General features: G+C 39.8%; 1 protein-coding gene across 2 annotated transcripts in view; it reads right to left on the bottom strand.

Annotated features, from left to right (window-relative positions):
* Window positions 1-23,339, bottom strand: part of Ncoa5 (nuclear receptor coactivator 5) — a 32,278-nt gene extending 8,939 nt beyond the window's left edge. For both annotated transcript variants that reach the window (XM_027954233.3, XM_027954235.3), the window contains exons 1-2: window positions 23,194-23,339; window positions 9,496-9,562 (exon numbers count right to left, since the gene is read on the bottom strand). In XM_027954233.3, the coding sequence (XP_027810034.1) occupies window positions 9,496-9,533 (38 nt within the window). In that variant the 5' untranslated portion in view covers window positions 9,534-9,562; window positions 23,194-23,339. The remainder of the gene's footprint in view (window positions 1-9,495; window positions 9,563-23,193) is intronic.
* Window positions 23,340-24,331: the final 992 nt, after the last annotated feature.

Genomic DNA, 24,331 nt, shown 5'->3' with positions numbered 1-24,331 from the left:
GAATGAATAATCAAAAGCCAAAACTTTTGACTGAGGTAATAGTATTCACCAGGCTTTAGGGAGTAATTTGATATTCCTTGCATATGCCAACTATTATTTCAATCTCAATTTCAATGGGTTTTCAAAGTGAAAGTGCTTTTCCCCCAAATCTATTTTCTCCCATTGGATTTGTTCAAAAGAGACTTTACAGGAGGAAAAAGTAGAAGGGATAGAGTAAGGGCCAACACTTACTGTACTGTATAACAAAAAGCAAAATCTCATATAAAGTGAAAAAAGAAGTTGTTGTTTAAGTACAGAAAACCTCACTTAAAATATATAGCAAGACAATCAAACTGAGGGGAAAAAAAGCAAGCACAACACTATTCACAAAGAATCAAGAACAATCAGTTTCTCTTCTTTGCAGAACTACATAATAGTGGTCTTTCTTAATCTAAGTGTTTATATAGAATCTGATTTCTTTTTGCCCAAGGTTTTGCTTTTACACAGTGTTTGAAATCACAAATACACCTGACCTGCTTTGACTCAGTGCTCTTCATGAGACATTTTACTCCACTGTAAACCCATCCCTAACATAATTAAAACCAAAAGTTTTCTACTTCAATTAAGTCCCATTCCCAACTTTATTCACTTTGGCCAAAAAGCAACTACCCAGTTACTAAGGCTTAAGTTCTTGAAAGTTAACTTTGTTTCTCCCCGCCCCTATTCCCATCAAGTCACCTGAGTCCTATTCACTCTTTCTTTCTCTCTTTTTTTTTTTTAGTTGTAGATGGACAAATACCTTTATTTTGTTTATTTATTTTTATGTGGTGTTGAGGATTGAACCCAGGGTCCTGCACATGCTAGGCAAGTGCTCTACCACTGAGCCACAACCCCAGCCCCTCACTTTTTCTTTTCATTCCCTCTAGATTTGTAAATCCAACTGAAGCCCTTACTTTTATGCTGGCACTAATAAAAATTTCCAAAAAACAAAACTGAAACAAAACCCAATTTTATTTTAATTCATTTGACATATAAACATCATACTAATCATCTTAAAATGCCAATATTCACCTTTTACAATCTCAGCTTAAATTCCAAGCCCCTGGACACCCCTATCGCAAATAAATAAACTGTGCTCCTTTCTATTACCTCTTTTTTCTCTCGTGGCTCAATCTTCCTGTTCTACTTAAATTGTTCTCATGACTTCATTCACATAACGTGTCTTGTTTTTTGTTCATATGGTTTCCCTACTTGCAGTTTTTCTTTTCCTAGACCAGGCCAGGTGCCATCCAATCCCCACATGTAAATTCATGTCCTGGGTCTCCCAAGAAACCTTCCTAATAACTGCTGAGGTCTCTTCCTGCTTAACTCTCGGAGCACTTTTTATCTTTTTGGATCTTTTTTCCCCACTTTTAACAAGTCTAGTGTTTGACCCACTTTAAAGATTACCTCCTCCATAAAACCTGCCCTGAATTCTGATCCCTCCTCACCCCCACCCCCCCGAAAAAAACCTAGGTTATTCCTCCAGGGAATGCCCACTTCAGTAAATGGCACATCTTAACTACTTTATTGCTCAAGCCAGGAAAATAGATGCTATTCTTTGCCTAAAACTGTGTGCACTCTTTATCCACATTTCCAAATTCTGTTCATTTGTTCTCTGTGGTTGGCATCAGTTCTGCCCACTTTTAACTCACTGGTTCTACTGAAAGACAACTCATAATCATCTCATTCCCCAAACCACAGGAAGAACATTTGAAAGGACCCTTCCCATTCCTGCTCTTTCCTTTCTTCTTTGTTCTGTTTTTGATTCTGGGGATTGAATCCAGGCACGTTACCACTGAGCTACATCCCCAGACATGTTTTGGAGAGTGTCTTTTAGGGCCTTGCTAAGTCTGCCTTTTTTCTGATTTTCCTCCAGAAAGATCACTCTAGAGTGATCATTCAAATAGGCAAAAGCCCTTCACTGATTTCTCACAGTATTTAGAATGCAACCTCAAATCTCTACCAAGGCTAGAAAGGTCCTGCTCAGTCTTGGCTCCGAACTGTTCCAACCGTGTCACACCCTCTCCCTAGTTCACCACTTTTGGGCGATACTAAATTTCCATCTACAACTAGCCCAGATCTTTCCTGATTCTATTACTTGAACAACAGGAATGAACCCAGGTTTACTTTTCAGGTCTTGGCATGGAAATATCCCTTCTTCCTGTGCCCTGAAAATTTTCAAGCACTTGGTGTTTATTTCTGTGGTGCTAGGATTGAACCTAGTGCCTCCTGCATGCTAAGCAGGCATCCTACCAGTGAGCTACATCTGCAACCCCCCAAGCACATTTTTATTCATTTACCACGAATTGACATTATCTATTATTTGTTTAATGTCTCTCTGCCCTACTAGATCGCAAGCTCCACAAGGACAAGGACTATGTTTGATTCTTCTTTATGTAGAACAATGTCCGGCCCACAGCAGATTCTCCATAAATATGTTGCATCTTGCTCCAGTACCTACTTCAATCTGTTCTTATTTAGTCATGCACCACATGGGTTTCAGTCAGCGACGGGCTGTGCATATAATGGTGGTCCCATTGATGGCCTAGTGGCACTGTAGCCATTTTAGTTTGTGTAAGTCTACTACAATATTAACAAAGCATCAAAATCACCTAACACCACATTGCTTGTCCACACAGCTTCCCTCCCAAACAGGGAAGGCTTTGTATTCTTAGGACACAGCATGGAGCTCAGTAAATGTTTAATGTTTTGAATTATTCTACTAAACTAAAGCCTCTCAAAAGCAGGCACTGTATTTTGTTTAACTTCTATTATTTACCATGATTACATGAGGCATTAATCACAGTGCCATTAGCTTCACAGAAAATCTCAACTTCACTTCATCCTCCTGGACATAGCACACACAATTAAATATCTATTCTGCTTCTATGAGAAGTTCTTATCTCAAAAAGAAAAAAAGAAATATATGTATGTATGTTTTTCCTTTCTGAGATGAAAGTTTCATTATGTTGCTCAGGTTTGTCTTGAACTCCTGGACTCAAGTGACCTTCCTGCCTCAGCCCCAAGTAGCTGGGACTACAGGCAAGTAGTCTTGTCATGTGTCTTTAGGTTTACTGCTATGCTTGATTTGTGGGAGCAACCATATGGTAGATTAGGGGATTTAAATGAGGAGAGCTAAACAGTTTTTATCAGAATGAAGTACAGACTAACCACAGTTTTCAATTTCCCCTATTATGTCACATAATCCTACTAACATGTATAACACCTAATGTAGTGTACAATGTGGGCCAACACTGTAGATCCAATAGGAAGTGACAACTGTGGAGTATTTTTGTACTATTAATGATCAGCGGATAAACCTGCCTTAGGGAGCAGTTAGAAGTAGTCATTAGAGGTGGAATCAGATTTCAAGTATTCTTGGCAATCAGGACTGAACTACCATGAACCTGACAGACCACAGACCAGCACACACAAAGCCTGAAGCTGGTGGAAATGGCGGTGGGGAGGCAGATAAGAACACCATGTCACACCATGTTATTCAGATTTAGGACAGTAAATGCTATTATTTGGTTTCCTTTTTTCTTTTTCTTTAAGGTGCTGGGTTGGAACCTAGGGTTTCACATAAGCTAGGCAAGCACTCTACCACTGAGCTACATCTCCAATACCATGGTTCTCATTCTTTTGAATCAATTGAAAACCCTTACTTACCTGCCAGAACCCACCCCTGCAGTTTGACTACAACCCTGTTTTTGCAAAATCGGGGTCCATGCTTCCAGTTTTGAGACAGCAAGTCCCTCTCCTTCCCTCAAAGAATCTACAGTTCTTCCACAACACAACTACTAATTCCCTCTCAACTGCCTGTTGTCGGAAAATGTAGGAGAGGTGATATTCACATGGGGGAAAAGAACCAAGGGTAAGGTAGTAGAGGAAGTAGGAACAGAGAAGATAATAATTCTCTGAAATGAAAAGGGGGAGCTTCTCCCCTGTATCCAAAAGATGAACACCACAGCAGACTGCTGTTCTTCTGGAAACAAAAACCCTTTAGGGTCACTTTAGGATCCAAACAAAGAACTCCTTAGAACAAAAAGGCTCCTGTTGCTGGCCCCACCATCTTTCTCAAAACAAGAACAAGGCTCACAAAAGTAGGATTCAGAGTGCAGAGGAGACAAAGCCTTCTGCATGAGAAGCTTGACCTCTGATGATAAGTAAGTTACAAAGGTTTCTGAGCAAAATAAGGTTCACAATATCGTTGCATGGCACCAGAGGTATTTTACTAAGGGAAACCAATGCAGCATACCCTCAGGTCCCATGTCGCTAGTGGCTAAAAAGAAATTGAACAGTGGTTAAACAAATTTCAGCAACAGAGTCCACAAACTGAAGGTGACCAACAACTAAAATCCTGCTGTTTTATCTAAATGGGGGTGGGGAGGATGCTCTTTGCCTTGAGAGAAATAGTCATATCACTGGGAAACATTGTAGAGGAAAGGGAGGGATGGGTGAAGGGAAAGACCAAGGTTCAGATGACTAGCACTGTGCTTCTGGCAGGTAGATTAGGGGATTTAAATGAGGACCAAAGGAGCTTGCAGAGCACTAGGCATTCAAGAGCCTACATAGCATGAACTGAAAGACGATGATCATCTTAGAAGACTGTGATGAACCTTCAGCTGCTCTTCAGCAAGAGACTGAGCTCAGGCCCAGCACGGTGCTCTGGGCCTCTCTGTACATGTCGGGGAGGAAGGCCGGTCTTTCATTTCCTTTTTTTGGCAGAGGGTGTCATCTCCTTTCTTCCTTTCTGTTCTCTGGAATATTTTCTTCGGAAGGGCCAGCCTTTTGACCCTGACAAAAATCCTTCATCAGCTCTTCGAACTCTGACATAGATACTGTCCACAAGTATTTTTAAATGACTTGTTGCTACGTAATGCCGTTCCCTCATCACGATGGCTCCATGCTGTTAGAAAAGACTTGTGCAGAATTTTGCCATTAGATGCAGGTAGGATATGGAGTGCAATGAGATTCACACCTCGCAGATCCAAATGTTTAAGTGTCCATGCTTCTCCCTAGGAAACAGACTGAAGATTTTCTCGAGCACAGGTATGACTTTTCTACTAGTGGAGGCGGCACTTGCTGAGAACCGATGACTCTTCTTCTTCAAGTGTTAGCACGGAAGTAATCACAGCCTGGAATCTTTGTGAGGCATCTAGAGCTACAGCTGTCTCATCCAAGGAGCGAGCACTTATCAAAGGGATTAAGGCCCCATGGACAAGTAGAGAGCACCTCAGGTTATACAGGAAACCTACCCATAGCCAAGTTATTTCTGATGAACCAATCCCCAATCTCTTCACCAAAGAGGTACCAGGCTCAACGTAACTCACAAATATATGGGGGAAATCCTCTGCAGAGCATTTGGTGTAGACCAAGTTAAGGTTTAGAAAATACCATATAGTCTTAACTTCTAACACTTGGGAGCCACGATTGCATAGGGGGATACTCCAATGCCTTGTTTGACAAGTGTTATACTGAAAATGATTCTGAAAACAACTAAAACACAACCAGAATCACAATGCAGTTTTTGAAGGACTAATGCCCAATATCAATGCTAGACAACTTGTATGGTAACTCTGCAACGTACTCCAAGGAGTCCAGTGAAGTGGCCCAGGGATTAAATGATAAGAATTCAGGCTGAAATGTGATCTGGAGCAGGGATCCTTCATGCAGAGTTCTCTGTGCCTGGCTGGGTCAATACTGTCAGAATTATACATTGACAGCTGGAGTCATTAGAGAGGTATGATACTGAAACACAAAGCAAAGCCAACAGTACGTTTTACAGAGACATCTAAAGAGGTGATAATCCTGTGAAAATTCCCAAAGATACCTTGCTGTTTGACACTCAAGATTAAAGTCCAGCAAAACAAGGTGTTATAAAAGTCATGCCAGCATGCTTAAAAACAATTTTCTTATTAAAAGTAGACAGCACTGAAGATGTTAAAGGCGGCTGTCCCCCCGCCTTTCCTGGGAACATGTGTTCACTATGACTGGGTGCACAAAGGGCTATTAAGTGAAGTTTGGTGTTGTCAACATACTGGGACATTTAGGACTACCTCAAGGATTTGACTGGAAGCATGTACCCAAAGAGAGAGATACGCAGTATTCACCCTCAGAGAAACCATCAGCCCCTTCCAGGTTGATCACTTACCCATCTAGCCTATTTTTCACATTTTACTTCTGGTCTACTGGTTAAGAGAGAAAGCATGATCAGGGCAATGGTCAAAATGTTGATGCTTTTTTTTGAATATGATATTCAACTTGTTTGGCTTATTTATTTTAATAAAAAATCTAGGACACTTTGCTCAGGATTTAAATGGGTCTCAAAACAAATTTTATGAAAGGCGGTCATTCTTATTCTCTGAAGCAAATAGGCATGACTGTATGGAATTTCATCATGTTAAACGATATGCTGAGGAATCCAGTTAGGAACCTATCACCAAGGGGAAAACTGACTGTTAATCGAATCTGAATTAGCCTAGCTGTCAGTCCTACTGAGTTTAAGTCAAGCAGGAAGCCATTACCCCACCCATACTCAAAGAACTTCATTTTAGAATTAGTTCTGAGGAATGATATTTTTATTTTGGCGGGGTGTACCAGGGATTGAACTCAGGGGAACTCAAGCACTGAGTCACATCCCCAGCCCTATTTTGTATTTTATTTAGAGACAGGGTCTCACTAAGTTGTTTAGTGCCTTGCTTCTGCTGAGGCTGGCTTTGAACTCACAATCCTCCTGTCTCAGCCTCCTGAGCTGCTCGGATTACAGGTATACACCACCACACCAGAGTGGAATGTGATGTTTGTAAGAGGTATATAAAGATGAGTTTTGTATTTATATTGTTGGTAAGGGACTCATTTTATTTATTTTTAAATTTTTGGTACAAGGGTTTGAATCCAGAGATGCTTAACCACTGAGTCACATTCCCAGCCCTTTCTATTTTTTTATTTTGAGACAGGGCCTTGCTAAGTTGCTGAGACTGGCTCTGACCTTGTGATCCTCCTGCCCAAGCCTGAATCACTGGAATTGCAAGTGTGTGACACTATACCTGGCTAGGAGCTCATTTTAAAAGGCCCTCTCCAATGCTGTTTGTTTGTGGAAGGACTATTACTTAAAAAGAAAAGGAGCATAAAACTATTTCCTCCCTTAAATTATGGAGTTGCATTTTAGGCTGGGATGAAATTAATTCAGCAATAGCTATGCTGGATTCCAACCAGGGGAGTTGGTGATTTCCCCAACACTGTAAATGTGTGATTATCTTATCTACATTTAACTTGAAATGTTAAAAAGCATTTGGCTAAGTATTATAAGGATGATATAAAATACCCTTTCAATCCATAAAAGAGCCGGGCGTGGTGGTGCATACCTGTAATCCCAGCAGCTTAGGAAGCTGAGGTAGGATGATCGTGAGTTCAAAGTCAGCCTCAGCAAAAGGCGAGGTGCTAATAAGCAATTCAGTGAGACCCTGTCTCTAAATAAAATACAACATAGGGCTGGGGATGTGGCTCAGTGGTCAAATGCCCCCAAGTTCAATCCAAGTACCCTAAATAAATAAATAAATAAACATTTCTATGCATAAAAGAAACAAAAACTAGTCTCTACTCTGCAATGTATATGTGTATATGCTTTCTTTTAATCTTTAAAAACACAGATACCACTACCCAGAGATCACAAGCATCATGAGGAAAGAGGGAGGAAGGATTTTACTTTTTAGTTACAAATTCCTACTCCTCCTGATAAGCCACTTAGTTGAGAAACACACATCAGAGCTCTTTTGAAAATTAAACACATACACCATGTTTCTTTTCAAGCCACCTGGCAACTACAATTTCTAATGGGAGCCCCATGTTTCTGATCATTAGAGGCGAACACTTAGCCACCCCTATTCCATAATTACTGGGACAATGTGGAAAATGATACAGATGGGACTGCCCAATATCTGCAGAATAGTTGGATACATCCTAATGGAAACAGTCATCATATGGAACTGCTGAAGCTCTAAGAATTTATTTATGTTCTTCAGGCTACTCACATACTCACAAAGCAACCAACACAGCATCTACCTGCAAGCTGAAGGCATTCTTTATAGTGTTGAGAGGACAGACAGAATGCTAATGTATATGCCCACTTCTGCAGTGAAACCAATGGATGGCCAGGGCATTTGCATGACAGTTGTGGTATGACTGTTGTGTTGGATTCAACTCCTCCGTCCAGGTAGAATGAAAAAAAAAAAAAAAAAAAAAAAAAAGAACACCAGAATCAGCAGCTCCACCTTGCCCTGAGGGTCTGCTTGAACTCTGCAGAGTAGAAGAGTAGATACATATACTCTATTCCTGGTAGCTAGAAAATACTCTCCCTTCACATTCAAGTAGGAGTATGTACATAAAACATACAGCAACCATTTTTTCTTATAATAAAATACGTGTTTTTGCCCCAAGCAGGGAAGCTATGTTTGAGAACTCAATTAGTTGGATATATTCCTGGGTCCTGTGGAATTACCAGTATAGACTACAACTCACTGTATTCAGCAGTGTTCAGTTCACTGTAGGAAATGTAGTTTACTGTGGGATGTAGTTTAGTTATGTACTTTCTGTGGAAAATTGGCATTACCTAGGGGCAAAGGCAAAATCCATATTGAGTATCCAGTTGAGCCTTGAAGAGACACGAGATATGAAATATATCTATCTGCATTCCACACAAAACTGCACACACTGCATCCACTTGTGTGTTGTTATGGAACCAGAAAGCTTGAATGTAATATGCGCATCTTTGGTGCAAATGGTAACATTTTAAAACTCTTCACTGAGAAGGGACCGATTTAATTCATATCTTGAGGGAATACATCAGGACTATCTCTTTTGTATATACTGGAAAGAAGAATACAGTGGGAAAATGTCTTCTATTTCCAGGAAAGCTAAGAAAAAGGGAGACTTTTGAGAGGTGAAGTGTTTTGCCCTTTTTATTTCCCCTCAAACAGGTAACCCAAGCATGCGAGCAAACAGGGGATCTGCAGCACAGGCATAGCAGCAATCTCTCAAGCAGCTCTTCCCGTAAACCTGGGTTAACATCTGGACCGGCAGCCATTTGGAATGAAGAGTCGAATCTCTGCTGCCTGCTGCAATGCAGCATGGCACACACCACCGACCCTGGGGCACTCCTTCTGCTCTGGAGGCTCCCATTGACACGTGTGCTGGGGAAAGACAGAGGTTTATCCTCTTCCAATGGCCTGCAACTCATGTTGCAAGCTGAACTTGCTGGGTTTGCCACCGAAAACACAAAGCTTCCTCTGCATCTCCTGATGTATTGTTTAAAAAAAGCAGCAAGGCCCTTCACACAAGGTTCATATTCTTATTGTTTGCTTGAGCGTTTCTGATTTGCTGGGGGGGAAGAAAAGACCCTTGATGTATGCAGTTGGGCTTAACTCCCCAGAGCCCAACTCTCCCAAGGTAACTCACTGCTTCAGGGTACTTTACCTTCGTGTGGGGCTGGGTCTTGATGGAGCCGTATTCATATTTCTTCTTTCCGCTGCCTTATTAATATCTGAAAAGAATAATCAACCCATCTGTTCAATGCTACGGAATAAAAACAAGATCATCAGCACATTTTAAATGAAAGCAACAACAAAAAACTACAATGACAACCAGATGGTATGAGAAAATCCATTCAGCAGAGAGACACTGTCACTTGGGCAATTTTTATTATTAAGTTAAGGAGTACATTGTCACAGCTTGGTAAAGAATGTCCCTTTTAATAATTTGTATAAAACTGATTATATCATTGCTTTAACACCCTGCGAAGCCCAAAATGTATCGTTGCCCCCTCCAAAGGAAGAAAAAGGTTGTTTTCTTAATTACTGGAGAATCAGTTGTAAGATTTCTTTGTAGGGAAGAAAGTGGAGAAAAGGAGTTTGGTAAAAACAAAAACAAAAAAGAGTAAAGGCAAATAATTCTATTTTATGTTACAAAGGAGTAATAGGAGGAAACTGAGGTCTCAAGACTTTCAATATTTCATGAAGCAGGGCCTCCTTTTAGTGTGCCTTGTATTGTACTCCCATCAAACAAAATCTTCCAGAATGACATGTAGGACAGAAATTTTGGGGGGGATAATCAAAGAATATTACCTGTTAATATATATAAATTTCACAGATAAGTACTTTAAGAATAAGAATTGGCATTTGGTACAGTGGAGTTAGGCAATAAAAGACTCCTCATAGGAAGTTTTAATTAAGAGAAGACCAGCAGGGCTGGGGATGTGGCTCTAGCGGTAGCGCGCTCGCCTGGCATACATGCGGCCCGGGTTTGATCCTCAGCACCACATACCAACAAAGATGTTGTGTCCACCGAGAATTGAAAAATAAATATTAAAAAAATTCTTTAAAAAAAAAAAAAAAAAAAAAGAGAAGACCAGCATATACAACTAGATAAGGTAATCTTATAAGCTTATAGGAAAACTTATAACCCATTTATGCAGTAAAAGCCTGATTTACCAAAAATAAAGCATATGCTTTATAAAAACTGAAGTGAATAATAAATAAATAACATCATGCTGTAAGAACTGATGAGATCTTCTAAAGAAACATACCAATCTATACCCACAAATAATACTTCACAATTTTTATATGACTTATACATTTTAATTAAAAATTTTGTACTTCAGATGAACGGAGAAATAAACTGCTTCTTGCTGTAGTGTAGTTTTGTTCCTCTTGTTCCACATTAAGCAATTAATAGCATATCTAATGACTCAAATGGTATTAAGCACTCACATAATTAGAGTGCTTTAAAATAGTAATTATGTATTTTAAAAATCTTGGAGCAGTTTCCTATCATGTGAGACCTACAGCAAAAACAAGAAACTTAGGGATCTGTTATAATAGACTTTATCCTGCTACACTGCCAGATTTTGAATTCCCATTTAAGTGAGAATGATCCTCAATTCCATTTTAAATTACAAGTCTCCATGATACCTAGGAGAGGGATAGCTTTGACAAAACTGAAGAAAACTTGTCTAAACAGAGAAGCAGAGTTCGCCTAACATACTTCTATCTTTTCAACTGATCAAAGGATATAACTCCTCTTTAAAAAAAAAAAAAATCCCTATATAAAACTTAGCCAATAATTTCTGACCATAGCTTTGGTATGTACAATTTATAACCTTTTTGGGGGGGCAGGGGGGACAGACAGTACTGGGGATTAAACACAGGGCCTTCCACATACTAAGTAAGTGCTCTACCACTGAGCTACATCCCATCCCTTTTTTATTTCATTTTGAGACAAGGTCTCACTAACTTGCCCAAGGATATCATGCTTGGGATCCTCCTGGCTCAGCTTCCCGAGTAGGTGGGATTATACATGTGCACCACCACTATGACTAATAATTTCAAACCCTTAAAGTTCACCAACTTCTGAATTATATATTATATAATGACAGACCTTACAGGGAATATCTAATTCTTTATTATGTAACTGTGAAGAACAGCAGTTCAGGTTTGGAAGGGCTTACTGACCTAGGCTGCTCATTTACTTTATATCGCTTTCTAATATAGGCCAGATATGATTCAGACGGAAATGTAAAGTCTCTTATTATTTAAGTAGTTTTCAAAGTATCACTGGAATACAGTATGTGTATAAAGATTTCTTTTAAGTTAGTCACATCTTCAGCATATATTTTTTAATGGTTTTATGAACAAAACAAGTTCAACTAAACATTGACTAGAGCTGATAAGCATTTAGGTAAGAGTACAGAATATATGGTACTCCTTTAATTGGTAAATTTATATTCATGCTATAATTTCTCCTCCACATATGAAAAGGCTAGTATTATACTGTATCCAGTTCTGCGAGGTCCTATATACAGAACTGAGGAGACCAAAGTAATCATGTTATTTGAGGCAAACTGGTTCCAGATAGAAGGAAGGAGATAAACATTTTACTTTTATGTCAACATTCATATATATATATATATATATATACATACACACACACACACACACATATGTATTTTTTTTTTTTTTTCAGTGATAGGGATTGAACCCAGGGCTACTCTATTACTGAGCTACATCCCAGGCCTCTTTATTTTTGAGATAGGGTCTCTCTAAGATGCCCAAGTTGGCCTCAAACTTGTAATCCTTCTGCTTCAGCCTTTCAAGCTGCTGGGATTACAGGTGTACACCACTGTGCCCAGCAATAATTTTTTGCTTTTTGCAGTTACTTGAAAGATTATTGAAAGAATATTCAAGATTAAACCTTTTTATAGTTTTTTTTTAGTTGTAGTTGGATACAATACCTTCATTTTATTTATCCATTTTGTGGTGCTGAGGATTGAACCCAGCACCTCGCATGCACTAGGTGAGTGCTCTACTGCTAAGCCACAACTGCAGCTCCTCAAGATTATATCTTTAAACCATTTTTGAATTGTAATTTGTCTCCTAATATCCACTTTCTTTGAGTAGTCCAAAGCAAGTATTTTTGGATGGTGTGGTTTATGTTTCATCTACAAAAAAATACTTTTAGAACATTTTTAGAGGCTAGCACACTTTTAGTGTAGTATGTCAAGTGTTTGTCTATTCACCTTAAGAACTCCTTAAACTCCCATTTTAGCTGAAATATGGAGAAAATGAGAAGTGGAATTTATTATTTTGTGAAAACAGGGACTGAACCCAGGGTACTGTGCATGTTAGGTAGTGCTCTACCACTGAGGTGCATCCCTAGCCCAAGATTTGGAAATTTTTTGTTAAGTCTCATCTCTATTCAAGAGGATTGCCCAGATTAGAGTAGGGCTGGGAGGTTTCAGTGAGTTATGAAAACACAACCAACCCTCATATACAAAAATTCCTAATAGATGTGCACATACAACTTTTGGAAAACCTCTGGGCTTCTGTACATTAGAGGTGGGACATTCACTTAAAATTTTCTTTGCAACTACTGTGACTGGTAAAGGGACCTTTGTATTCACTAATCAGATTATTAAATTCTTAGAGCACTATATAATTGAAAGCAAGGAAATAGAAGTGAAGTTAATGTAAAGGAGGGGAAAAGGGTAGCCAGTTTGGAGATCTTTCTGGATATTTGATGGGGAACTATGATTGGGAAAAAATTAATCAACAAGAAGTAACAAGTAGTAACTTAGGAGTCTTTCTAACAAGAGGTGGAATGCCTCCTTTGTATAGAAAAGGGGAGACGGTACTTCTCATCCTTTCTGCTATACTTTATCCTGGCCAATTGCCTCTAGGACACAGTTGATCTCTCGTATATTCTCCACTGTAGCTTGAAAGGTACTTATACAACTTTAAAAATTATATTAGCAATATGAATGATATTCAAAATCATTATAATCACTGAGATGCTTAACCTTGGCCTGAATAGCTCTAATTTCCAAGTAAGTAGTCTTTTGAAAACTTTTCAAGTTTAAAGCACTTTTCAGTTAAAGATTTTTAAGTCAAGAAAAATAGCACCAGCTCAAGGGATTTACATAAGAGAGAGAGGAAAAAAAACTGGGAAAATAATCTAGAAAACATGTGCTATAAGGAAAAACCAAAAGAATGGGGTAAAGTGCTCCTAAAGAAAGACACAATATCTAATGTATAATTTTATTTTAGTATGCCAGACAGGGTTCACAAAAAATAATCCTTGAATAATGTTATAAATAAAAAGAAATGCAAGTGTCATTCACAGTACCAAGAACTGCTTTGCTCTATCTATTTTTTTAACGGTACCGTCATAAAACAACTCTTTCAGTCTTAAAACCAAAATTTATACTTCACTGGCTTTAATAATAGAAAATAAGGACAAGAAATAAGAGTAGCATGAACTACGATGCTTAGTGACAGCACCACTATGGGCCACTGAAAGAACCTAGAAGCCTACACAATTTCAGTAACTACCTACAAATGAAACAAAACTTCCCAGAAGGCTGAGATGAAAACCAACGAACAGCCAGGAATGACTAAATTGGAATTATATGAAGATAAAGATAATGCCACTTGGAAAACCATACTGACAATGACAGCAAATATCACTTATTAAATTCCCTAAATTAGGAGGAGAAATGAGAGTACTTTTCAATTCATGAAGATTACTTTGATGATATATTGTGACATCAGGGATATTGTAATGAGTTACATGTAACAAGTTAAGGATAAGAAAATGCTTGCTTTGCTCTACATCAACCCTTTAAACTAGCTCAACTCATATCTGACTTTCTCTTTCATTCTCAGTTAATTCTTATACCTTTAACTGTATTTGCATAATATTCCTGAGAATACGGATGAAGGAAATGAAAATGTATATTTACAAAATGTTTGCTCTGTTCCTGGGCCTGTACTAAGAACATGATGTACATTTATTTCATTTAAACCTTTTCTAACTCTAGGAGTTTAGTACAACATGATTTCTTTTCAGCAAATGAGGAAATTTAAGGGTTAGGTAAATTAGATGACTTATCCGAGGCCACACTACTATCAGAAAGCAAAGATGGGGTGGATGGGGTGCACACCCAGGTCCCTCTCGCACAAAGTGCTTAAACATTATGCTACACCGCCTCCAACAGGGAGTGGAAAGATGTGGTTCCCATTTACACTGGTCTTGCTAGGACTCCTGGATCAAATGCTGGTGGAACCCTGAAAAGGCCCAATCTACACTTGCCAATGTTTAAATGCCTCATAGACACTCAACAGGGTAGGGCCTACTTATTCAATTACCACTCCAATTTCTGTCACCTCAAACTACAATGTTTTTGGTTTCTTTGCACTTCAACTCTTCAGACAAAAATTCTTTATCAACATTAATTTACTCCCCCTTTTACTATTACGTGTGTGTGTGTGTGTGTGGTGCTAGGGATTGAACCCAGGGTCTCCTACTGGCTCCATACTGCTTTAGTACTAGAAAACAAGGACAAGAAATAAGAGTAGCATGAACTACGATGCTTAGTGACAGCACCACTAGGGGCCACTGAAAGAACCCAGAAGCCTACACAATTTCAGGAACTACCTACAAATGAAACAAAACAAGAGGTAACAAGTAGCAACTTAGGAGTCTTTTTAACAAGAGGTGGAATGCCTCCTTTTTATAGAAAAGGGGTAATGCTGGGCAAGCACTCTACCATTGAGACACACCCCCAGCCCTTCTCTTTTGAGTGAATTATTTATTTCATTTTTTGATATATTATCATCATATATAATTATGGGGTACATGTGATGCTATACATTTGTATACACATGTTATATTGTGTATATACACAGTGTGGAATAACTAAATCATATTATCATCCATCATTATAAATTTTTATCATTTATTCTTCCTAATTGCAACTTTCTACCCATTGATCATTATCTCCCCAATCCCAGCCTCTTCTATTCTCTGAGTTTGTTTTGGATTCCATATATAAGTGAGGAAATGCAGTTTTTGTCTTTCTGTGTCTGGTTCCCAGGGGTCCTCTACCACTGAATCACATACATTCCTAGCATTTTTGTGTGCCCCCCCCCCCCCATATTGGAGATTTAACTCCAGGGTCTTAGGGGAACACCCTATTACTGAGCTACATTCTCACCCCTTCCCAGACCTTATTTATTTTTGGTATTGGCAATTGGGCCCCATTCCCAGCCCTTTATAAAATTTTTTATTTTGAGACAGGGTCTCACTAAATTGCTGAGGCTGGTGCCATCACACCTAATTTTTTTAAAAAATGTATCTTTTTAGTTTAGACTTTTATTTTATTTATTTATATGTGATGCTGAGAATCGAACCTAGTGCCTCACACATGCCAGGCAAGTACGCTACTGCTGAGCCCCAGCCCCTATTATGTTGTATTTTATTTACAGATAGGGTCTCACTGAGTTGCTTAGTACGTTGCAGATGCTGAGCCTGGCTTTGAACTCACAATCCTCCTGACTCAGATTCTCGAGCCGCTGGGATTACAGGTGTGCGCCATCGAGCCCAACATGCCCAGCTCTTTTTATTACTTTTATGTTTTTTGAGACAGGTCTTGCCAAATTGCCTGAGCTGGCCTTGAACTTCTGATCCTCTTGCCTTAGTGTCCTGAGTAGTTGGGATTATAGGTGTACACTACCATGTCCACTGTGTCTGACATATTTCACTGAACATAATGTCCTTCCTTCTAAGAAAAGAGCATTTTGCTAGGGATCAGCAAATCTGAGTTACAGCCCTACTCTGGAGAAAATTTTTTTTAATATTTATTTTTTAGTTGCAGTTGGACACGATACCTTTATTTATTTTTAAGTGGTGCTGAGAATCGAACCCAGGTGCTCGCACATGTTAGGTAAGCGCTGTACCACTGAGCCACAACCCCAGCCCTACTCTGGAGAATTTAATCAAGATGCTTATTTTCTCTGAATCTACATGTCCTTCTTGATAAAACAGATATTCTGCTTGTGTTGACTATACTGATTCAAGGAGAAAATCAACCACAAGAAAAACTTACTAGTTTGGATTCACAAAGGTTAAGCTAACATATACCAGTAAAAAATTCTGAATTACAAAAATTATAAAGTGTGCGTTTAATTAAAACAGGCAAAATTTAAACTGAATTGCACAAGTAGAGAACTTAGTATTCCTAATAAATTAAGCTGTTGAAAAGGTCATCTTATATTTATTACACTAAATGCTTCATTGACTCACCCATTGCCAAATGCCTACTATGTGTTACACCTGTACTAGGCCTTAGATATGTGGAAATGACGAGGCTTGAGATCCTAATTAAAAGAGTTCACTTTAATAAAGGGGAGAGGTACAGACACACATACACACACATATATATAATTACAATATAAAGTATGATTATTGTAGCGATTAGAAGAACTAGGTGCAGGACAAAAATTAGACTGAGAAGTATGTGTATGTGTGTGTGTGTGTGTGTGTACGCGCGTGCAGCAGGGTGATGGAGAAGATGAAGACCTAAAAGAAACATTTAAATTGGGACATGAGTAGTTTACCAGAAAGAAGAAATTTGTTTCAGAACATGCAAAGGTAAGAGAAACATAGTAGGTTGAAAACTACAGGAAATTCAGTTTGGGGAATATGGGGATAGGAGGAAGAAAAAGACGAATGACAAAGGAAGCTACAGTTACTAGTCTAGACTGTAAAGCACTTTGCTATGGAAAAGGAAGAAATTGGTGGTGAGAGGACCTGTTAGGAAGCCATGAATAAATAAGAGTCTCAGTGAAGCCAAATTAATGAAGCGTTACTATATGCATATCATCCTAAAAAGGAGGAGGGGGGGGTTTGAACCTAAGATATTCAACGTATTCCCCATTATAGTAATGTTCTTTTTTTTTTATTAAATAGTTTTCATTGTAGATGGATACATAAACACACACACACACACACACACACATATGTTGTTGATGGACTTTTGTTTTGAGTCAGTAATTAATATTCACCAATCTACTAATTCAGTTCACTGCTCAGGAACAGACAATAAATCATTATTCTTCATTTTCTTAACATCTTTTTCTTCAAAAAAAAAAAAGGTTGTAATAAGAAACACAAAAAAATTTATGTTTTTTCCTTTTTGGTGTAGTACTCAGGACTACATGCTAGGCAAGCTCTTTACCACAGAGCTATAGCACCAGCTTAACTGTTTTTTTTGTTGTTGTTGCTTTTTGTTTTTAATATTTTTAGTTGTAGATGGACACAATATTTTTATTTATTTATTTTTATGTGGTGCTGAGAATTGAACCCAGGGCCTCACTCTACCACTGAGCCACAACCCCAGCCCTCCAGCTTAACTGTTTTTAAGTGTACTGTTTAATATTCATGTGTGTTTACATTACTGTGCCAGAAGAGTGTCACATTTTTTTCATTGTGTAAAACTGAAACTCTATATATTAAACTTTCCATTTCTCTCTTTATATAGAATCATTTTTTCCATACATCACTTTCTTTAATCAAGATATGTCAGCACCACCTGAAAAGAAGTAAAAATTAGGCCCTGTCTCAAACTTATAGAATCTGAGTACTGAGCCCAGGAATCTGTATTTTAACATTATTTCTCAGGTGACTCTTGGCAGGTATTTGGGGACTACTACTCCAATTTATTTATTTCTTTAGCTTTCACAGCATAACATACTTAGGCTCTCCATTTAGAAATATCCTTAAGCCTGTATTCAAGGGGAAATAACCCATAAATGTAACCTATTTACAAAGAAAATGTTATGACAATAGCTAAAATCTATAAAAATATAATCCCTGAAAACAGTATAAAAAGCACAATCACAATGCTACCTCCAAAGGAAACTGAATCATCACCAAGTTTCCAAAGTGCTGAAGTTAATAAGATGCAATTATATGGCTACTGGCCCCTTCCACAGGAGGAGTGTGCAAGTGTGCAATCCACCACTTTTAATTCCATCTAAAAAAAGTATCCCAAACAGTTAAGCTTTTCTTCTTCCAATTACTTAGTTTAAAAAGGCAGGAAATATACTCGCCACTGACATTGTCACTTTTCAATAGCATGTTATTTACTTCTTTGGCTAATGAAGGGCAAACTGCCAACTAAAGTTCTCGAAATTCTGCAAACCAGAGTGTCAATATGGTTTTCCTCCTGGGGGCCAGAAGCTTTGATTCTTCTTTGAGGCATTTTGTTTTCATACCTAAATGTAACTCTTGGCAAAAAGGGAAAAAAAGGCCACACGTATAATTTCACATCTGCACCATTAAACATAAAGTGTTTGAAAAAAATTTAAAGTTAATAAGCATACCACACGGTTTTGGTAGATACACTTTCTTTGTTCTGAAAAAGGTGAAACCACTCTAATACTATGAAGGGAAGGAATTAAAACATTTAAAGCTTCACAGATATTCTAAATATTCTATTATCTGTAGTTTAAACTACACACTTGATCTTATCCAAAAGGCCAAGAAGTGATCTAGTTCAAACTATGAAGCCAAAAACATTTTATGGTCAAGCTCTTGCTTAAAGCAAACCTAACCATAAACCACAGTTGTCAATGCCAATTAGTAATGTGGGATATTATTAGATTAGTCCTAGAATCTGTTTTAACCTCCTTTTTCCAGTGAAAACTTGGTTTTTTAAAAAAGTACTATATCAGGGATTCTCCAACTGCAAGATACATAAATCCTCTTCCAGGGTGGGTTTTGAAAGATGGATTCCTGGGGCCCTACCTCCAGTCAGTTAGGAGTTGGGGAGAAGGAACTACATCCAAGAATCTGTCTCCAACATGTTGTTCTGGTGACTCTGAGGCAGTTTTCTGGAATCAGATTTTTTTCCTTGGGGTGGGGGGTGGGGGTGCTGGGGATTGAACCCAGGCCCTCATGCATGCTAAGCAAGAGCTCTATCAAAGTATGTCCTCAGCCCAGGGATCAGATTTTGATGTTGTCTTTTAATTTTTTTATTTAGTCATTGATAAACCTTTATTTTGTTTACTTATTTTTATGCAGTGCTGAGAACTGAACCCAGTGCCTTATACATGCTAGTTAAGCGCTCTACCACTGAGTCACAACCCCAGTCCAATAAATCATAAAGTTTCCCAAAGCTTGCATTTATAGTTCCAGTAATTCCCTAAGTTTTAAAATTTTATTAAAATACTGTTTTCCTAATTTTTTCTTTTGGATACCAAAATTAATTTTAGAAGAAAGATTAAAAATAAACATATCATCTGAAATACATGTTATTACTTTCTTATCCAATTATATAATGAAGTATACTCAAAGTCAAAATATTTATAGTTCAAAATTCTCAATATTTTGTCCACTAACTGCAGGATCAGCCTAATCTTTAGTAATTTAATCACCACAGAGCCAAACCAGGCTCTAAAGCTAAAGATTGTAAGATCCACTAAAGCTAAAGATGTAATACCTTGCAACATAAGCTGCGCTGATTCTTGTTTGCAGTTTCCTAATCCTTTTATATAAGTCAACAGTGTTCTTAACATGAAATAAGGGGAAATGAGTTCAGTCCTATGGGTCTGGAGAAGTTCTGATTCTTACAAGGGAAATTATTTCAACATTAAAGTAACTGGTTCAGATGACCTATATTAGTGCTTAAATTTTAGTGATAGAATGAAGAATGAAAATGACCATCCGATCCCTATAAATATTCAGATCTGGTGGTAATAAAACTACCATTTAAAAAGCAGCAGGCATGCTGTATTATATATTAAGTTGTCAGTATACTCCATATTTCCTTAATGTGTTCTGCTTCAGACAGTAGCCTTACCCTGATCCAGTCATTAATAAACATAAGTTAAAAGGGTACTGCCCTTTTAACCCCTTGACCGGTTAACTCTGCTTAAGCAGAATAGTCTAAAAAAATGTGCATGGTGTTCACCAGACTAATCATTTGGCATAAAAAATTTGACACTGAACTTTATAAGTATTTATCTTGAAGACACATGGCAATCATTAGTAAACTTCAAGCTACAAAGAGGAAACAAGCACAATATAAAGTAGTCAGTTGTGGGGAACACTATGACCTCAAGATGTTTGTGGGAGGATTGTGAGAAAGGCATGATGAAACCATCCCCTCTTGGACATCTACATTGCACATGCTTAGCACACAACAGCCTCTGCAAGTTCTGGAATACCTTAACATTTCCCAAGTTGCTTGACTAGGAAATCTTTTATCTTCAACAATAGCGTTTTCGGATTTTTGTTTGTTTGTTTGTTTTTTTGGTGGGGGGGATTGCACCCGGGGGGCTTTATCACTGAGTTATACCCCAGTCCCTTTTATTTTTTAAGACAGGGTCTTGCTGAGTTATCAGGCTGGCCACGAATTTTTGATCCTCCTGCGTTAGCCTCCCAAGTATTTAGGATTACAGGAATGAGCTAGCCCACCAATATCTTGAATATGTTCTGCTAAATATGTGATCTTGGGTAAAATAATATGTTTGAGCTATTCTTTCCTTACATGCAAAAATAAATAAATAATAATAATAACACCAGTCTATCTCACAAAATGATTGGCAGGGACAAATGAACTGATACTTGCCATATGCACTGCTAGATATATGTTACCATTACTACTAAGAGTAGCAGTGAGTTTAGAAAAAGAGGTTATATGCTTCAGATGGGGAGTAAAGAAACAAAAGAACAGCATAAACTGAGGGGAATAAAAAGTCAAATATATTTCCTCCAAAGGTTTTCCATTTTTTTTTCTTTTATAAAGTTTTCCATTCTTAAAAGCACAACTAAATTCCAATAATCCTCATAGTAGTAACAAGGTTACAAAGGCACTGCCATCTGCAGGCCACAGACATGGAATGCTTGCAATGGTTATTTAAAATGAAGTTTCAAACCATCAAACCTTTTCTCATGAGACTTCAAAACCTTTCCAAAAGATGTGTATTTTTAGCTTGAGTACATAGTTGAAGTTAAGTGCTGAAGTTCTGAAACTGACTCCCTGGTAATATTAAATTCTCCTTTCTTTTCTACACAGAACTGATGCCTAGAAATTTGAAGATGATCAGCCCTTATGTCAACTCTATATTGTGATCATACCAAGGAAATTCCTAAAGAATATGGATTTTTTTTTTTTTTAAACAGACGAGTGGGTGGGGGGACTTGAATGGCCCAAGCTGACTTTTCTTTTCCTTTGAATGAATTAAGTAGATGTGCTCTCACTTAAAAATACAGAGCTTAGGAACAGACTATTAACTTATAATATCTGTCAATGCCTCTTTTAAATACGTGTTGTTCACAGGCATGCAACACTGAGCAGTCTGCAACCAGAAAAATTCCTTCCACTGTGCCTTGGCAATATGGTTCCTCTAGCACATTTTACAAGGAAAAATCAGTGTTTGTTTTCGATTAAGAGAATACGCCAGAAATATTTTAAGAAATATCTGGAGGGTGACAGATGAACAAAAGGAAAGGCAAACAAACAAAAACCTGAATGAAGGAAGAAACTGAGATTAACAAATAATAGCCAACTGATCTCCAATCTCCACAGGGTAAAGCTTGCATTTTACTGATTCCAAAAAGTTGACATAAAGTTAGTTTTCACACTCTGACTCATATAGAAAACATTAAATCCAGAGTTGTCAAAACCCAAGAAAGCTCCATCAGCGTTTGCAGACACATCTTTTTATGAATTGTCAGGTGACTACCACATCACAATGTTGTAAGAAAACCGAGGAGGCACATCGAATGCATTCGAGCAGACAGTTCTTGCAGTTCCTTGTAAGAACAGAGAACAGTTGACACCAAGAGGTCCCAGGGATTTCATGGGACCTGTCACGTGCACAGAATGAAAGCCCGAAGGACGACAATGAACCCGGTGCTCCTAGGGCAGCGTTTCCCAAAGCGTGGAACGCAGAATAACTTCGGAGGAACAAGGACGCACTGTTTATTTTAATAGACAGGTATTTATTTTTTATGAGCATTAGGAAAATAACTGGCTGTCCATTATACGGTTTGGGATTGAAATTTCTGCCTTAAACAAAATATACTCAAGGTTGGGGGGGGTCAGTTTAAAGGAAAAAAAATAACATTCGGTACACGGTACGGATGGCACACATGGACATAAAGGGGCAGGGCGGACTCCAGCTGGGGGCTCCGCGCCACGAGGGGCCCCTGCCGCCCTGGGGAGCGGGAGGCGCCCGCGTCAGGACCCTGGAAAGCCAGCAGCCGCGGTCGCTCTTCTCCGGGACTCTGGGCCCAGGTCCAGGGCGACCCAAGGGGCAGATTGTCACACGACACGGAGACGCCTGGAGGATGCAGCCAGGGGCCGCCCGGCAGCGGCGACGCGGGACAGCGCTCCGAACGCCGTGAGCGCCGCACGCCCGGGAGAACGCCCGCCGGGCCGCGCCGCCTCGGCCCGGGTTCGAAGCCCGGCTGCGCCGCCGACCGCGGAGGGCCCGCAGGCGAGCACGCGCCTTCGCCGATTCGACAAGGGGGCGCGGGGCATGCGGCCCCACCCCGAGAGAAGCCGGGGCGCTAAGCGACGGTTCGCGACACACAGGGGGCTGCGGCGCCTAGCCGCCGACCACAGCCCACCGCCGGCCAGCCCGCCCGGCCTGGGCCTGACGGGAGCCTGAGGCGGCCGCGCCCCACACCGGGCATGCGCAGCCCCGCGCGCTCCCGAAGAGGAGAGGCCGCGGCCGCGCGTCGAGCGGGCCCTCCCGCCTCAGCCTCCCCTCAGCCGCCTGCCCCTCAGCCCTAAGCCTAGGCGGATGGCTACCGCTTCCCGGCACTCACCGCTACCAGCGCGGTGGGCTCCCGGCCGTTCCTTCGCCTCAGGCCCGCCGCTGCCCCCTCCGCCTCAGCCCACCTGCCCGCCGTAGGACAAAGGCGCCACCAACCGACCGGCGCGGGCACGAGGCAATGGCGGCCGGGGCGGAGAGTGGAGATGGGGGCAGAGGGCGCGCACGCAGCGGCGGGTGCGGCGGTGTCGCAAGAGCGCGCGGGTTTACGGCAGGGCTGAGTTGGAGCGTCGATCTCCGTGGCAACGAAGGCGAGGAAGGGGCTCCGGGGCGGCGGTTGAGGACTGAGGGGTTGCCTAGCAACGGCGTCCCAGGTTGAGGGTGGGCCCCAGGCCTGCTCATCCCTGCTCATCCCTTCAAGGACTTGAGTCAAGCCTTTTTGTCTGTCTCCAGAGTGCTCACCTTCCTCCTTTACTGTAGAAATGGAACATTAAAATCCCCAAATACTTTGGTTTAGTTTTGCGTAAAGCTAAAAACAAAAACCAGCCCCCTCCCCCCAGTAACTATAGACGGTTAGTCCTGCACCCTCCCGAGGGCAAGGAACAAAGGAGCAGGGAGGCGGGAAATGTTTTATTTAAGTTTACATGTAAATAGGTTGTGTGCACTATTAGTTTCACTGACAGGAGGCAAAAGGCTTCCGGAGATATAGTCACAGGTTCTTCTTGAGTTATTTATTTCTTCCTGGAATATTCATTCAATGTCAAAAACAAATCAACAGTCGACCGTGAAGCATGTAAAATGTTGCATTTTTTCATTTATTGTATGGAGTGTATTTGTCACAGGGAATGGAATTTGCTCACACAATTTTAAACGCACTCTATTAATCACAGCCATGTATTACGAATCAGAAAGACCCTATAGTGTCTAGTCTTCCTTGATCTTAGTAAAAATGGTGGGGTGGAATTTTAAACACTATGAGAAGCCAGTTTCTTTGACACCTGTTCCTACATTCACCCACTCTTGAATGTGTGCGCATATGTGGCCCTGAGACCTGTTGTATACCTACTTGCTAGGCTCTGTCCTAAGCAAATGCAGGTGCATTTCTGCCCTTTTAGAGAATACAGTCTAGTGGAAAGGTAGGATTTAGGGGAAAAAAATCACGAGTGTGTAATAACAAACTGAGATATGTGCTA

The sequence above is a fragment of the Marmota flaviventris genome, chromosome 2, assembly GCF_047511675.1.
Source record: "Marmota flaviventris isolate mMarFla1 chromosome 2, mMarFla1.hap1, whole genome shotgun sequence".
NCBI lineage: Eukaryota > Metazoa > Chordata > Mammalia > Rodentia > Sciuridae > Marmota > Marmota flaviventris.
This window is presented reverse-complemented; position numbering and strand designations above follow the sequence as displayed.